At 35.5% G+C, this 18,194-nt stretch overlaps 1 protein-coding gene across 4 annotated transcripts; it reads left to right on the forward strand.

The window, feature by feature from the left end:
- Positions 1–305: 305 nt before the first annotated feature.
- LOC133516896 (uncharacterized) lies at positions 306–17,665 on the forward strand. Of its 4 annotated transcripts, XR_009799298.1 has the most exons (6): positions 306–1,131; positions 1,758–1,834; positions 5,387–5,536; positions 9,924–10,076; positions 11,430–11,603; positions 14,004–14,107. XR_009799298.1 is itself a non-coding variant. In XM_061849933.1 (5 exons), exons 1-4 carry the CDS (start codon positions 1,795–1,797, stop codon positions 14,058–14,060), a joined length of 420 nt encoding a protein of 139 aa, XP_061705917.1. In that variant the 5' UTR covers positions 1,780–1,794; the 3' UTR covers positions 14,061–14,101; positions 16,001–17,665. The 4 variants fall into 4 exon arrangements, 2 of the variants coding, with proteins under 2 accessions (XP_061705917.1, XP_061705916.1); XR_009799299.1 differs by lacking the exon at positions 5,387–5,536 and having other exon boundaries at positions 1,117–1,131; XM_061849933.1 differs by lacking the exons at positions 306–1,131; positions 5,387–5,536 and adding an exon at positions 16,001–17,665 and having other exon boundaries at positions 1,780–1,830; positions 14,004–14,101.
- The last annotated feature ends 529 nt before the right edge of the window (positions 17,666–18,194 follow it).

Raw genomic sequence — 18,194 nt, forward strand, 5'->3', positions numbered from 1 at the left:
CGTCCTACACTACCCATATACTTCTTTACCCCATAGTTGCTTTTATTTAGCAGATTAGGGCCCAAGCCGAAAACATCATCTCATAAAATCCATAATGTAAATCATTGTAAATCCCTACGTACTATTTAATAAAGATCAATACAATCAGATTTTGTTTGTTAACGCAAAAAGTTACACATTTACAATTAAATATTTTTACTTATTTATAAACGGTCGCACTTTGAAAATCCTGGTGTTTTCTCTATACTTTAATTTACTTCTTCTGTGTTTTTATGAATATTATAATATTTAAAATGTTTGCGTTTTGAGCATATATTAAATCATAATTTTAGGGGGTCTATCGCGTTGGACATAAAGGTAAACGAAATAAAACTAACATTTCTTAAACATTCAATCGCACGGGAAAAGTATGAACGCGGCACAGTTTACTCGCTCTACGTGACTATTGGCCCCCGGCCGCGTTATCGACCTCCCTCGTGCATACCATATTCGCCACGTCCCGAAATACGAATGACCGATGCACTGCCGACGAATAGCTTTCAGTTTATCACGGAGTTGCCATTCAACCACATCGCTTTTATACTCTGGTTATTTTTACCCAACAGCGCGATAGGCAGATCAAGTTGAATCCATAAAAAGCGTTATTCGGAATTCCTTTCCAGTAAGCTGGTACCTAATTGCCTAATTGGTTTAATACCTTCATTTGGTTTTTCATCAGAGTTTGCGCAATCTAAGGAGGTAGAAGGTGTGGATAAATGTTTGCTCTTACTTAAAGTTTTTTTTTTTGCTTTTAGCTCGAAACGGTATCATTTTAATACCTCTCTAATTTGATTGGCCTACAACGCAAAGGAGGTTTAGGTGTTTATCAGTTTATATATGTATGAGTATGTATGTTTCTTCCTTTGGCACTCTAGAGACCAAACGTGTCAACTTAATTGTCAAAGTGTCAAGAAAGACATGACATTAATAAATAAACAATATGATGATAATCATATCCCATATATTATCGTAAAAATAAAAATAAAATGAAAATCGGAGTTATATATCGAGTGAAGTATCATTTTATAGGGATTTGAAAATCTTTAGGTTTATTTGATCATATGTATACCTAGGATTTTTAACGATTTGAAGGTTAGCAATTATTAAATTTTCCTAGTTAATTTGTTACGCGGCCAGGTTTTGTAATTATTATTAATTTAACGCTTTATTACGACATGCACATATGTTTATCGTTTAGCCGTGTGTGATGTATTAAGCGAATTATAAGGATTTTAACTTTAATACGTGCACTTAAGCGCATTTTTGTCAGACAGAGCAATTGATCAACGGCCTACGCAGAGTATTTCAGATAAATGGTGTCAATTTTGGCGGGGTGGGGGCGGTAACCGCAGACGGCGGTTTGACGTATTATATCGTCGCTCCACTCGGGCTTTAAAGGCCTATTCGACGTTAAAAATTGTCAACTAGATTTGTCAATGGCATGATATGAACTTGATATGACGCACGGTGCATCTTGTTCGCTTTGTGTGTGCGTATCTTTTTAATAACACATTAAGATTGATTATTAAGCTTCTGCTTACTTTTTGGTTGTCAGTTGAATGCAACCCGCAGCATCCAGTGTGTATTGTATTATAGTATTATTTTCTTTTTTAAGACTAGGTTACTCATGGTTTTTTATTCTTAATAGGTATTTATTTTAACGTTCTTGTTGTATTTTTATGTTGCTGTATTTAGTTACATATTAAATTTTTTTGCAGGCCGGTGATAGCTGGGTTACTGACGTTCCGTGGACACATGACGATGCTGTATTTGTCGTGCATGCGCCGCCTAGTAGGTACCTCATGTCTTTATTTATGTTTCCGTACATCTATTCTAATAAAGATTTGTACTCTGCGTATTTTGTTAATTAAATACAATTGTTTTACTAAACAGTGCTAATAGTTTTATCTTCATTAAGTATTAATTACTTTTATTTTCTTAAAAAAAAAAGAATTCCAAATTAAACCGCGTGGCTGCATTCAGGTCGCCTTGAATTCAAACTTCGAACTCCCATTTCAAAATGGCGCCCCACACTGTCACAGAAACCACAACTTTTTGTCCGTAAACAAAAAGCAAGACTATCAGGCCACACATCTCACAACTGGTATACACCGTATACATAAAGCCTGGGATACAAGTATGGAATCTGGAGGATGCCGGCCGTGCGCTCCTACAATATTCATGAAGCTACAGACAGGAGCGGCCCGGCTCGGACACTATCTCACGTTCGAACGCGCTCCATCAATATAACGAGACTCTGACCTGAATTGTTTTACGTCCACCTTTATATCGGCTGCGATTGTTGGTTACGATTACGGAAAATATTACGAAAATACATGGAGTAAAAAAATTGTGATTAGGAAGTCCTGTATTAATATTTATTGACCGAGCGATGGCGAAGCGTCTCAGTTTCAGCTTGGCCAAAAATGCTATTCGGCTTTTCTCCTTTACCTAGGTTGCAATTTTCAACCGATTATCGTAAAATTGATTGAGCGATGTGATTTTTTTTAACAAAAAATACAACTGTAGTTATAGTAACAGAGAAAAACTGTAGTTGTTATTTTTTTTCAAAATGGCGGAGTTTTTAGTTCTATTTTCATTAGGCTTAATTAATTAGGTATGTTACTTTGTTTTTAGTAGCATGTGTAAAAATCTGTTGAATGTTATAGACATAATTTATTAAAATATAAAATATATTGATCGACTAATAACTGTTTCGTCGATGACTATACAAAGACTTATATTTTTACGAGTTTTATAACTAAAAAAAATCTTTTGCCAAAACCAGCCCGATTTATTTGTGGCTATTAGCATTTTTGTTTTCCCTATATCCCAAAGATAAAAATAGTTTATTTACAAGCAAAATCTAAAGGTACTAATTAAGAATCGTTTGGTTTCTACGCAAACCAGTATGCAGTGCAATTTTGTTGTGTAATTAATATATCGTCACCTTTCTCCATTTCCTCAAGATTGTATATTTAGCTGCTGTAGTAGAGCACCTTTATTACTTCAGCCAATTAACTACCGGCAAAATACACTTGCGTGCAAAACAACGGAATCACTTGACATGTTTGGCTTCTCCGCTCAGTCATGGATATATGGACATTGAAATCACATAGTTATTATTAATGATATGATTATTAATGGTATTCGTTGTATTCATTTATTTTTTTATAATTTATGTTGATATTTTATAATAAATAAGTATATGCAAGCTTGTATTGGGAGCGTGCACGACTGTCTGGCAACCTAGTGTCCGCAAGTCTAGGGGAAAACGTCAATTCACGACATCTTATAAAACTACTCCAAAACTAAAAACTACTGAACGGATTTTCATACGACTTTCATCTATTAATAGAGTGATTCTTAAGGAAGGCTTAAGTATGTAACTTGTTAAGGTTTTGTGTAAATTGTTTGAAATATAACGATGTTGTCGGAAAAAAATCACGCTGGCTAGGAGCTTTAATCGAAAACGCTGCCTAATCCGTTTGAGCTATAACAACACAATGTATGGTGGGGTTGTTTCTCATTCATAGGTCTACAAAAAAGTCCGCGATGTTAAATGTCTATCTTTTAAGGATAACTTTCTTTCTTCCATTCTTAACTTCTAGAAAAAGATCACGTAATATGCGGCATTTGCAAAGCTATTTACACGGATACATTAGTAATAAACATCAAGTGTAAGTAGTAGGGTTGGACATACCTATTCTATTCCTACAACTTAGTTTAAACCCCTTTTTGTGAGTCCCATGGTTAAATACAACTGATAAAATAATGTTACAAAATAAAGTTATTGAACTATAGGTAGGTACGCTACGCGAGAAAAATATGAGAGAGCAGCTTTAGCTCTATTTCAATCAATATGCCATGAGCATCGGTAATTTAGTATATCGTGCCCTTAAATTAGTACCTAGCAAAAAATGAGAGCTATATTTTATATTTTTCTACGACAAGGAAAAATGATAAAATTGTGTAGGTATCGTACATTAAGTACGTTAGTTATATTAAGCATTTCATACAGATTACAATGTTCCCTTACACCATACAATTTAAATGAATATTTCAGGAGAAATCGTAAATGAAACTTTATCATTTCGAGCCATATAATTTGTGACGAAATGTTAAAGACACTATCCGCAGTTAGTTCAAATTTTTACCACCTTATGCGCTGGGATCGCTTTACTTACCCCCACCATGCACTTCGCACGGTCCCAATACGCAACAAAGTATTCACTCATTCATTTTTTAAATTTTCATGCAATGCTGAAGAACATGCTATCAAATGAAAGCTAATATTCGTACCTTTTGAAAAATACTAAATATTCATTTGTTTCAGTTTTGATGACTGAAAAATCTTGTTTTCTAAGAACATTATAAGTACCTATAAATTTTCCAAGCCATTTTTGTCTATTTTTAGAAAACAGGGCATTTGCAATCGTCAAACCTGAAACAAATGAAAATTGAGTATTTTTTAAAGTTAAAAAGTTAATGAGCGAAGAAACCAAACATATGGAAGTGATTCTGTTTCTTTGAATATCGTAGGGTAGCGTCGGAAAATACATACCATATATGTTTTTTAAAAGTATATACATATGGTCCTCGGTCGGGATCCAGGCAAGTTCACTGATCAATTTGTTTTTTTTTTAACACATAATAAATAACTAAAGGTCTAAATTAAGACTCCATGTCCTGTCCAGAATCTTCCCACCAAGACAAGTCAAGCGAAGCGAAAGGGCATTATCGACCTTTTCTCGAAGCGCTACGTCGTTTTTTTGAACCCTCATAACTATTATATCAGAGGGTTTGGATTATACCAGATAAACTAAATTCTCGGGTTATGGTAACGGACGTAACGTGAAAAATGAATTATCTGATTATTACTTTTCTGTAATACAATAGTTCTTGTAGTAACGAAACGGCCAAGCCACATATTTTGACTAAGGTGTACAGTTTGTGAAGTTAGGTCTTGTAGATTTAGAAGCTTGGCTCTACATGAGATATGATAACTTTTTGACAGTGCGAGCCGTATGGTTTTGTCTTGGCAACATTTTACATCAAAATATATTTTGTTTGACGACTGGTTTGGCCTAGTGGGTAGTGACCCTGCCTACGAAGCTGATGGTCCCGGGTCCAAATCCTGGTAAGGGCATTTATTCGTGTGATGAGCATGGATATTTGTTCCTGAGTCATGGGTGTTTTCTATGTATTTAAGTATTTATAAATATTTATGTATTATATATATCGTTGTCTAAGTACCCTCAACACAAGCCTTATTGAGCTTACTGTGGGACTTTGTCAATTTGTGTAATAATGTCCTATAATATTTATTTATTTATTTATATTTCAGTGGGATCTATTCTTCTTCTCAATGAACCAGCCCACTAGATCTTCGTTAAACAGTACAGGATCCGCTGCCTCTGGCTTGACATAACCGGCTGTCCAGAGTAAAGTCACGAGAGCTGACTGGAGCTGCATTTTCGAGGGTAGATTTGTAAATGTAAGTGACGAGTCGGCTATATGTTTAAAGTACAGTGACATCTCTCCACCCTCAGTCCTCACACCAGTGTTGCCGTTGAGCCACACTAGATATCGCTCTTTGATGTCACCATCAGCCGGTATACGGTTTTACTAGGCAGGCGTCCGGTTATTCATCCCATATTAGTCCAGTATTAGCACAATCGGAATAGAACAAACCTCGAAATTTCTGGAATAGTCCTGTAATTTGGTTTGTATGTAAATTAAAGGCACCTTTTTCATGTCCACACCATTTGACATTTGGGGACCTCGAGGAATTGCAGCCATCTTGGAAAATGTGTACCATCCTGGAGAAATTCGCATTTTACTCTAAATCTACGTTATCTAGGAAAATAACATATCGGTAATTTCATCTTGCCCTCCACAACCGGTTTACATTTGTTTTATTAAAGAAAAATCAGTACAGCCGCCTTGAGAGGACGCCGAATATTAAATCATATTTTTTTTCTTCTAGCGCCTAAATTATTGAGCGGATGCCAATCAAACAGACATCAGTGGATCCATAATTGGTACACGAGTGCTGTGCAATACAAATTTACTAAAATTGACGGAGGAAAAATGTTTAGGGCTAAATATTGTGATTGCAAAAACAGATCTCAAATGGGGTTCAAACAATGGTGACAGTAAACAAATTTGACACGTACTATCTCTGGGATCAATGTTAAAGTTCCTTAAAATTCGAGCTTTGGGAACGACGAAGATCAGGCGCCCTCGTGAGAAGTATACGTCTTGAAGTACCTTTAGGCGATGGCAGCGCCACCTACTGGGTCCAATTGTCTTTTAAAACTATCTGAGTATACTAAACCCTTCTCTAGAATATAACAAATACTTTTCTGAAGACCGCATCAAAATTGGTTGCACTAAACACGAGATAATCGCGGACAAACTCTGTTCGTTTTTTCCTATTGAGCGAAAGTTGTTTAATCAAGTTTCGAATTGACGAAGTTACTATATAGAAAGGCCTCGAGATTTAAGGCTATTTATATAGGTATTTGACAACCGCGTTATGATGTACTTAAAAAAGCGCCACAATTTTTCATAAACTATGCTGGGTGACCCCACCACACCTTAAGAGAAAAAGAGTACCATCCATATGTTTACAATTGTTATATGTATATTCCATATAATTGAAATGGCAGCATATTGGAAAAGCGTTGCTGGACGAGTGTAGCTCCGAGTGCGCCAACCCACAAATTTGAAAGTTGGCCAAGTTTCATCGACAGGGGGTGTTTGCGGCTTCCGCCTCCTCGCCACGAGCCGAGCACTTTGCTAAATATACGGACAACTAGAGAACAGATCAATTTTTTTTTATTACAAATATGCAATTTTTTTTTTCATTTGTGATTTTATAGTGCTGAGCGTAAACATTATATTATCATGTTTTTGAATTATTAGTTTTAATTAGTTATAACAAAAAAAGTAATCCATGATTTCGTAAAAAACTAAAAATTCGCATTTAAAGAAGCAATTTCCATATTTTTAGCTTTTATGCAAAAATTGTTACACGTTTTTAGGGTTCCGTACCCAAAGGGTCAAACGGGACCCTATTCCGTCCGTCCGTTCGTCTGTCACCAGGCTGTATCTCATAAACCGTGATAGTTAGCCAGTTAAATTTTTTCCAGATTATGTATTTCTGTTGGCGCTATTAACAACAAATAGTAAAAAAAAGAATAAAATAAATATTTAAGGGGGCTCCCATACAAAAAAGTGGTTTTAGATAATGGTACGGAACCCTTCCTGTGCGAGTCCGACTCGCACTTGGCCGATTTTTTCTTTAGGACATATAAGACATTTATGTTTATAATCTGCTAAATACATATATACGAGAAACAGAAAGAAAGCATTAATCCGATACATTACACGATAAAATAATAGGAAATATATAAAAGGATGTTCTCAGAAAAATATAACAAAAAACATGTGCCCTTTTTTATTTGATCCCTTTGATGACGTGTTTATACATTTTATGTGGAGTAGATTCTATATGGTGGGGAGGGGGGCTCAATGCCGAACGTTCGTAATTGACCCACTCAATTTGTTCACCATGCCAATACCCACCAATCATCATCTTCCTCGCGTTGTCCGGGCATTTTGCCACGGCTCATGGGAGCCTGGGGTCCTCTTGGCAACTAATCCCAAGAATTAGCGTAGGCCCTAGTTTTTATGAAAGCGACTGCTATCTGCCCTTCCAACTCAGAGGGTAAACTAGGCCTATTTGTGATTAACCCGGTTTCGTCTTGATGTTTTCCTTACATAAGTTCCCAAAAACTCATTGGTACAAGCCGGAGTTTGAACTCGTGACCTCCGGATTGCAAGTCGCACGCTCTTACCGCTAGACCGCTCTGGTGCTTATACCCACCAATGTAATAAAACAAAAAATAATAATTTTATATAATGTTTGGCCCGGCCGTAAGTTTTCTTGTAATTGTACCCCCAACTACTAATTATTTAAAATAAATGTCGTGTTACAACTATTATTACTTTATAAGTTACGATTTGTTTAATTTATGGGAAAAATTGCAACAAAAGTAAGCAAATATATGAATTACTTTTAGTCTGAATCCTGTGAACACCCGTTACGCTCCGCTAGTGGCTTGGCAGTAGTGGTAGCATGATTTCTAAGATGGCAATGAGTGAAATCATGTTATGTCTTTCTAACTTGGTGAAACAGCTACGTTCGCGATTAGCCAGCGTTCGTGATTACCCGGTGTTCCTCTACCTATATGTTTAGGTAGACATACTTATTTTTTAATATATTGCCTAAAAATAATTCTTGAAGTAAATATCTATTAAAACTTTAACGAAATTGAATGATCTCTAGGTATAAAAAGCAGTGTGCTTACGACCTGAGTTGAATTTAGCCGGTGTCTGCGCGCAAGCAAGCGAAGCGACTCCGAACATTGCCCGGGTAATTGAACTAATAAATCTAGCAGTGTAACTGCGAGCGAGCGCTAGGATCAAGGCGAAACCATTAAACCTTCCCTCTGATTTCCTCTGACTCCACTTGCATTTACTCGCACACGTTAGCGTAACCTAGCAAGATCACGGCAACAGCTCGCCGACAACGAATAAAGAAATCACAGCGCTGTTAAATACTTTCACGACAAACAAACCAACACCAACCAAGGACACAACAAGGACCAGCTCAACAAACTTGAGCGCTTGCAAAATCTCTGTATTAGATTTATATTTGGACTTCGCAAATTTGACCATATTTCCAACTTCCGTGTCCAGCTCAAGTGGCTCCCTATACGTCTTCGTCGTAATTCTCATATTCTCAATCTTCTTTATAGCGTTCTTTTCAACCCCTCTACTCCCCCATATCTTAAAGAGCGTTTTACATATCTCTCCTCCGTCAGGCCTTCACGGAAATATCTACTTGTTCCCCCTCCATCCTCTACAAAATATTATACTGACTCTTTCACTTTTCGAGCTGTTCGGCTGTGGAACAGCCTGCCCTTAGATATTAGGTGTGCGAAAACTCTTCAAAGTTTTAAAACCCTACTGAAAAATCATTACTTGTCTCTTTCTTAATGTGCCGCTGTGTTATATTATGTATGTATGTATATTTAGATATGTATCTAATATTTATTTATTTTAATATAGGTATGTATTGTTATATTTATATGTTTATTTAAATTGTAAATGTACTGTATGTACTGTCTGCTTGATGTATGTGTAATTTTCCTATTCCTCTAATTCATTCGTGCACTACCTGTTCTAAAAACTTACTGTTCTTTATATCCTGCTACCCTAAGGTTGTCTGGAAGAGATCGCTTACAGCGATAAGACCGCCTGTTGCTACCTTTCTTTACATTGTAAATCTGTTTTTTTTTTAATTTGTCTTCTTTGTGGTGCAATAAAGAATATTTACTTACTTACTTAATTACGTTGTACATCGTACCTATATAACATAAGTGACATTCGACTCATTCAATTGTTTATATTACTGTATCCTCGCGCTATAACCTGCAGGTTCAAATTGATTTTGCAAATGTCGCTTGTGTTTGTGGGACTGTATCCAACTCGCGTACAAAAAGAATGATTAAAAATATGAATGTGACTGTTACGTGTCCAGTTCGTATTCAATGACGAAAAAGATAAAAAACTACAAGTGCAAACCTTATCAGATACCTATAGTTCTTGTGGCAGGACGGACTCTTGATTTCTTTCATTTCGCTGATTAACAGCAGTTTCCATGAATAGGCCGCGTCGTCAAAACATCGCGTTAATCATTGTATTTACTTTGAGTTTCGACTTTCAGCCCGCCGCTCCAAATGTAGTGGGTATTGCGATATATGTTTTCCGATTTTTTTGTTTTCGTATTAATAAGTTGAAAATATTTTCAGGAAATCAATCCAGTGCAATTTTCGGATGAGTTTGTAGATTTTCTACAAAATATGGGATCGCGCGTTTATAAATACCGGCAAAAATTCAACGAACCCAGCACGACGGAAAGAGATTGCATGTTTCCAAGAGTGGATTCAGTCCTTACGAAGTCAGTAAGTATATTATTGTTATCCCCTATACCTCGTCTGATATTTAAATATGTACAGGACTTACGGCCCGATTCGAAGAATTAAATACTATAACGATAAGTTCTGGTTTAGATAAGTTCTCATTTAGATATCGTTTGTATGTCGTATAATTGTTGGAAGCAGCTGGATTCGGTCAATCAACGTCACTTTCACGTTAGAAATATCGTAGATAGATCTTATTGGGATCACACCGGAATTCGTAATAAACGTCAATTTTGACATGTCGTTTAGTTATCGATCTTTTAAAGATCTTTCCAAGATCTTTAAACGTGTCTTACTCATTCTTTTAATCGGGCCGTTAATCCGCGACTTCTTCGGCGTTAAATTAAAATGACTTCTTATGGCCTAAGACATTCAGCTCCGGAATAAAATGTTTTTTTGTGTTATATCTCGGTCAAAAACGCAAGAGCGATAGAAAGACGATTTTAGATTTTCGCGGTAGGCACTCTGGGGCCATGTTAAAACGATAAGTAAAAAATATTCGGACATATAAAATACCCTAAAATAATTAGGAGTATAAACAAAGTTGTAGGCTGACAGTTGACTCTAAGACGCTCTAATGATAATGTCCTTAGGGTAAGGCCTGAGTGACGCTCGAGTTGAGCGTGCAGCGGGGCGTACTGTGTGTTGAAATTGGGCTCTCATCGACATTGATTGACTTTTGAATTTGGGACAATTTAGCATTAAGAGTGTCGAGTTATGTTTTTTTTTTTTTCGAAAAAATGTATGGAGAGGGAATAAAAAATCTATTTATTTCAAAAACCAATCAATTTTTTTCTCCTCTTTATCTCTTATAAAAATTCAAATGAATGGCCGATGGTGGTGGCCATCGCCTTCGATGGAGTGCCAATCTTGCACTGTAAACATCTCATCACAAATCTCGTGCGTATGGTAAATCTTTTGCGGAACGAGCGGTCCATTGCCTTCCCCAATAAGGCAATCGCAGCAGTTAAAGAAGCTGTGGACCAGAGTTAACTTGTTTGTGACTATAAATATATTATATATTTATTGTATAAAACGTAGGTATTCTATATATTTATTATGCTGTTACTTCTAATTTTTTTTTCTTTTATGATCGTCCTAATTTATAATTTTATTGACTTTCCTCTAGTATATTATACTTAGTACTATATTTGTCTACCATTCTTCATCAATTCTCATCTACTCAAAGGTTAACTAGAAGAAAACCCTTAAAGGGATAAGTTCGCCTTTGTACTGCCGATCCTGTAACATTTTTATGTTTTTTGTTTTGTATAATAAAGAGTTTATACATCCATACATACAAAGAGATTAATAAACAAACTAACGTGTTTTCAGACCGTTCGTAAGACACAAAATAACCTGAACGGCATCTTGATGATGAAGCTTGTAGCTTTCTACGAGAACAAATACACCCTCAACCCCTTCATCGGCACGACGACGGTCGAGGTTTCGACTAGCCGAGCCGTCCCAACTCACCACGGCGTCGTCGAACTCCGTGCTATGAAAACGGTAAGGGTGACTACAGTTTTCTACAGTTTAATTGGTATGAAGTTATTATGATCAGCAAACTAACAAACGAGAGTTGGTTAAAGACGCCGTCTTTCTAAGATTGCTTATACTCGAGAAATGGGACGGGTACCGCCGCTAGGGGGTAGCCCGTTCAGGGTGCGTAGCCAACGTGCCCATCGTTAACGCTTCGTTGCGAACAGAACGCAACTGTCACTGTCGCATTAATATGGAAAAGTGATAGAGAGAGATGACTACGCTACGTTAACGATTGGCATTGGCACGTTGCAGGACTCCGCCGTTGGAGGGCTATATATATATATATTTCTTTAGCTAACTTTTACTAGAAGATCACCGCACATTTTCTTTACCAACCGCCGTGAGATAAGTCGTAGGCCTATAACGTTCCCATTTCAACAGCATAGTTGCAGGAAATGTTAATCCCACCAATAACATTTTTATATAAAATGTTGCCAAGACGAAACCACTAGAAGCTTGGCTCTATATGACATCTGATAACTTTTTAACAGTGCGAGCCTTGTGGTTTCGTCTTGGCAACATTTGACATGAAAATATTTTTGGTGGGCTTTTACTTCTTTTTGTAAGTTGCTTATTACAATCTTCCATCCCCCAATTTAATTCACTAAAAATCCTGAAATACGTATTTTATTTCTTATAGCAAAGTGTCCCTAGATATAAATTGTCAGACCTCTAGCATCAAAATTTGCGGAAGTCTCATACAAACTTTAATTCCCTAGTTTAAGGGGTTGGGGGATAAAAGTTCCGAGTTTTAGAATTTTGTTGTTGTTTGTGTACTAATACCAGCTTACATACCAAAGCTTCCTATGACTTCAGGAAGTACCCTAAGAGTTTTGATGATCATCAGTGAGTGAGTGAGTCAGTGACGAAATCGGGGTTTTTTAGATACCAATAAACTCTAAAGTATAAAAGCTATGTAATTGAATCTTTCCATGTTTGATAAATTTACTATTGGCATCATATTCCAAGAATTTTGTTTATCTGGTATACCATAATTCCATTATATTCAAACTAGTGAATGCAATCCCGACTCGGGATTGCAAATTCGAGATCCCGCGGAATTAGAAATATCAATCCCGCGGGATCCCGGAATTTTCGGGATCCCGAGTAGATTAAACAAAAGGTAAAATTCGATTGAATTAAAACTATAATAACGGCATGTTTGTGATGGTGACGTTAATTAAAATAACATATTAATAGACAGAAAACAAAAACCTTTTATCTTTAATATTATTAACTAAATCATCATCAGTTTTCCTTGGAAATTAACAAAGGTAATCAAAACAATAAGTATAACTGTAATAAGAATCAAAATAATAAGGAATTAGAGAGTATTACAGGCGATTTAAAAAAAAACAAAGGGTATTAAGAGTGTTATCTGCTAAACGGCATCTTATATCCGTTGCAATGTACCCAGCTGCTGAGAACTGGACGTGTGGAGCGTTTTGAATTTGAATTTCAAACTCAAGTTATGAGGGTTAAAAAAACGACGAAGCGCTTCGATAAAAAGGTAGGTAGTGCCATTGCGCTTCGCTTGGCTCATCTTGGCAGCCCGTGCCCCCAGTACCATGCCCCTAGGTTTCAATGTAAATATCCTGGATAATTGCATCAATGCAGTCTGCACCACCGCTGCAATGCTTTAAATCACTGAACAACGGGCTGATTCAACTTGAGAACGTGACATAATGTGACTAGGTCTTTTTGTGATAGGTCATGTCACGGCCGAACTGTGTTTTAAAAGACATGTCCTGACTTATGCCAGAAATAGTGATACAAACAGTGGGGGAGTCTGGGAGAAAAATCCTGGTGGGAGAATTAAAAAATAAAAAACAGTGCCCAAATTCAAAATATTCATTTTTTGGCATGCATTGGTCATGCTCGAATCGTTAGGTGATTTTGATTTGTGCACTTCAAAAAAAGTTGAAGTCCCCCACTTGAGAAACTCCTGGACTACCCCTAATATGTATTTGGATTCATTGCTGCTAACGGATTCACTGCTGATGCAGCAGATGTCAAACAACGAGGCACCAACATAGTTTTTGACCTATTAGCTCCAAACTAGGCATAGCTTGTACTATGGGTGCTAAGCAAAGATATACTTTAGATAAATATATACTTACTTAAGTACATATATAGATAACGTCCATAACTCAGGAACACATCTGTGATAAACATATAAATAATAAAATAACGCCCTTACCGAAATTTAAACCCGGAACCTCCAGTTTCGTAACCAAGGTCACTACCCGTATTTATGTAAATTGTATTAATATAATGCAATCAGTCTTATATTGTTATCTTCTGTCTTATATTCGTAACATGTGTTATATTTGTAAATCATAATCTCTCTTTTTAATATTTCAGAGCCAAGAAAATGGTCCAGAACAATTTTCTGAAATTCAAGAGATAATAGTAATATGATTTTATAACTATTTTTTATAATTTGATAAATATATTTGTAAAGAGTTTGTATTCGTTTATTTTAATAGAATAGAGAGAAGTAAGGGGCATTGTATTGTTCTTCACCCAAAAATTAACTCAGGCGCCCGGGCACAGCGCCACGCCACCAGTTTGATTATTACTCGTAGTCAATAACCGCCAATAACCACAAAAAAAGTTTTATTTTTGCAGTAATAAATAAATACCGGTTACCTATCTCATCTCCGTAAAATTTTAATCCGATTATTAAAGTCTCGAGAATGCAGCCCCACTTTGGACGGCCAGAGGCAGAGGGCCCTGTCTCACCCAGATGCTTTGCGTTAACTGATTGCCCTGGGAAAACCAGCGAACAATGAGGTCGACACATTCCTATGTCTTTATTATTATTATTTTATAAGATAGTTCCTATAGCCACCTTCAGTTTCCGCCATCGGATAATATTACATTTCCACCGGTCTTTCATAAGTGTACCAAAGAATCGGGAAGTGGTTCTAATTCAGCGTTGGGTAATTTTGGAAGATAAACCTACATACTTAAATAAAGAACAGAAGGGATTCCGCAAAAATAAATCAGTAAATATGGCTATTTTTGATTTATTAAAGGTAATAGTGCCAAATATGGATAAAAGACAACCAGTTTGTGCTTTGTGCAACATGGACTTAACCAAGGCCTGTGACCTAGTTGACCACAATATTTTAATGCGGAAGTTATATAGCTATGGAATACGCGGCAATATCCACGATTTGCTTATGTCATATTTAGCTGGTAGAAGACAATTTGTTCAAATAGATTACGTAAGTTTAAAAACGAGATGCGAAGTTACTCTTTCATCAAAATTCAGAGAAATTAGTCGTGGCATCCCGCAGGGAAGCGTATTGGGTCCATTATTATTCCCATCTACATAAATGATCTACCACAGGCTATAGACTACCCAATGGTTCTCTTTGCCGACGACAGCACGGTTATATTGACTGAAGAAGATCCAGAGATATGTCAAGTCAATATAAATAATACATTAGAATTAATAATCAATTGGTTAAACTGCAATAATCTACATATAAATTTAGAAAAAAAAATATGAATTTTTACCAAAGAACAAATAACATGATGAATGATATTACTCTGACATATAATAATTATGTAATTCAGGAAACAGATAGTACGAAATTTTTAGGATTAAATTTAGATAATAAATTGTCATGGAAAACCCAGATTGATACCATATGTAAGAAATTAAATAGCTTTTCATATGCATTGTATAAATTAAATTAAATTGTAAGTCGGACTGAGGTCCTTACTGCCTATCACGCATATGTAACAGCTACATTGCGTTATGGATTCATGTTCTGGGGTAGCTCAACCGACTAGGAATTGGTTTTTCAGGCTCAAAAGAAGTGTTTGCGTTCTACTTGTGGACTAAAGATACCTGAATCATGCAAGCCATATTTTATTAATTTGAAAATATTAACTGTACCGTGTTAATATTTTCAAATAATAAATTTATAAATTTTTGAAATTGCTATGTATGTTAAATGAAATATTAATCAATTTCTTGTTTATAATAGTGCACGGCAGCGACACAAAATCTCATATCAGCAATTAAACACAGCCCTGCGTGCAAAAAGTGTTTATGGTATGGCACCCAAATTGTATAATAAATTACCCAATTCAATAAGAGAATCTGAAATGCCTGTATATAGGAAATATTTATTGGATTTTTTTAGTACAAAATGCTTTTTTTACTTTTTAAATGAATATTTTGACCATATGCCGCATAGTTATTAAATTTAGTATACATTAGATTAATTTTATTTATGAATATAAGATTTGTATTCCCGTTAGCTGGCTGAATACACTGTTCTTTGAAATGTATTTGAAAACATCCACTTGACTGTATTCTAGCAAATAAATGATTTGATTTGATTTGAAAAAAAAAAAGATTTATTGATGTAATTAGCGAGGTAAAGTCTAAAAATAAACCAGCCTCCAAGTTTGACAAGTTAACCAAATGGCGCTGCGTACTGCGCCAGTTTCGTCGTCACTGAATTGTCAAACGCCAACTTTTGAAAACCAGAGGCTAGAACGTCGTTTACGTTTAAAGATAACGTTAGATTGAAGCGTGCAAAAGAGATGTCATCACAATATGAACCATGTCATGTGCGAAAGAGGTAGACTACTTATAAAAAGATGTGACCACTTTGGAGCTTCATAGCTGTCTCTAGCGGCTGGCTTGAATGAAAATACAAAAAGCAGCATTTATAGTGGCACATAATATTTTAGAAATATCACTGAACACTGAACAGTCAACACATGATGCAAATATTCATACAACCATCTCCTTCTAATCTGTCGCATAAACGCGTCCTTAACGTTTGTTTTTGGTGTTTAACGTTTGGCGTTGATATAATATAATAACAAACTATACCATTTTCAATACTTGGTCTAACAATGTCTCTGAAAAGTAAAATTGATGGGTGTTTTGTAATAATTTGTTAGACTGAGTAGTGTGAGTAGTGAAAACTATAGTATGTTAGTTATATATTTGGAATGGCATGGTATATTTGCAGTAAAAAATAGTATTTTAGAAACAGAAAAGTATACTGTTATGTATTTCTCTTATTTTTTGATATATCTGGGTAAATTATTATTGAACGTTATATAGTAGATTGTTAACCAAAGGTGGAAAGTGAACCATATCACCTGAGATATTTTGGCGCTCGAATGAATTCGAGGGTGAGATGGTTACTTTTACCCGAGTTAAACATAAACACTCTGCTTTTCATTTCGACAACGAGGAAAGTCAAACACACGAAATGTAGGTCATGATCATGTCTGGAATTGGCGCCATTTATATTTTGATCGGGAAAAAAAATTTAAACCATACACAATCCGATCTTTAATTGGGATGTGTCTGAAACGGCCTTAATGTATACGCGCCTTAAAAAAAGTGAAACTGAATGAATGATCGTAATGGAATGATAATATTTTAAACAGTCATTAATATTTATGTTTATTTCATACATTTAAAATATTAAATACAAGTAGTATATTTTTTTAATAATGCAATGAAATTAACAGTTAATGAGAGCTTTAAACTGAATAATATGGCATATATGGCTATTAGCCATAATGCTTGAAGTACAAATTTAATAAAATACTTTCCACCTGGCTATCAGCCTATGAAAGGTGAACTTTCCGAATAGGAGAGATGAAATAGTAATTTGTTAGACCAAGTAGTGGAAATTATTGTATGTTATACACCGTGGGCCAATTAAACCCGACAGATTTCAAAGGTGTATTCTTGACCGCATTTAGAGACTAAAATGTCATACAATGTTTTCTGAAATCGGTCTTGTTTTAGAGATAATGACAATTTCTATGAAAATTTGTTTCTATTATAACTTAGTCAAAAACGCCTTATTAGCTGTGACGCTGCCACTATGTGACTTGGTTTAGACATACCTACTGACAGATATTAAATTTTTAAAGTAAACTCGCAATTTTCGTCTGTAAATAAAAAAAAACTTTACTTATTCGTTGTAATGATTTTTTTTTCACCAAGGTGTAAAAATAAATAACGTGTCGTGTGCATAAAACGCAAAAGGAAATTTTTTTTTCGGCAAAAATAATTTTTTTTTGGGGAATTTGGCCAAAACTCATATAATATTTTTTGCTCCTTATGACCTCAGGAATGCGTGGTTAAAATCTGTCGGGTTTAATTGGCCCACGGTGTATATCTGGAATCTACTTAACAAGCTGATCTCATTTGATAAGCACACAAGTACATTTAAGAAAAAAAATCTATTGTACCGCCTACTTTATGACGTTACAGTTACTACCCCCACAATTTTCGCGCTTGTTTTGAAGAAATTTGAAATTAGATGAACATATTCGTTACCGATATTATACGAGCGGTCGTTCAGCTACTGCAATTGAAATTACAAAATATTAGATCTAAAATTCTATTATTACTATTAGGAAAACAACTAAACTGATTCAGAGGTGTAAATGATATAAACTCTTGCAATATGTGAGTTAAATACCATACTCGTAATAATTGCATTCCGTGCGCGGATGGATGATGTAAGTGATACGGTGTTTGTTTATATTCTGGAA

The sequence above is a fragment of the Cydia pomonella genome, chromosome 4 (assembly GCF_033807575.1).
Source record: "Cydia pomonella isolate Wapato2018A chromosome 4, ilCydPomo1, whole genome shotgun sequence".
NCBI lineage: Eukaryota > Metazoa > Arthropoda > Insecta > Lepidoptera > Tortricidae > Cydia > Cydia pomonella.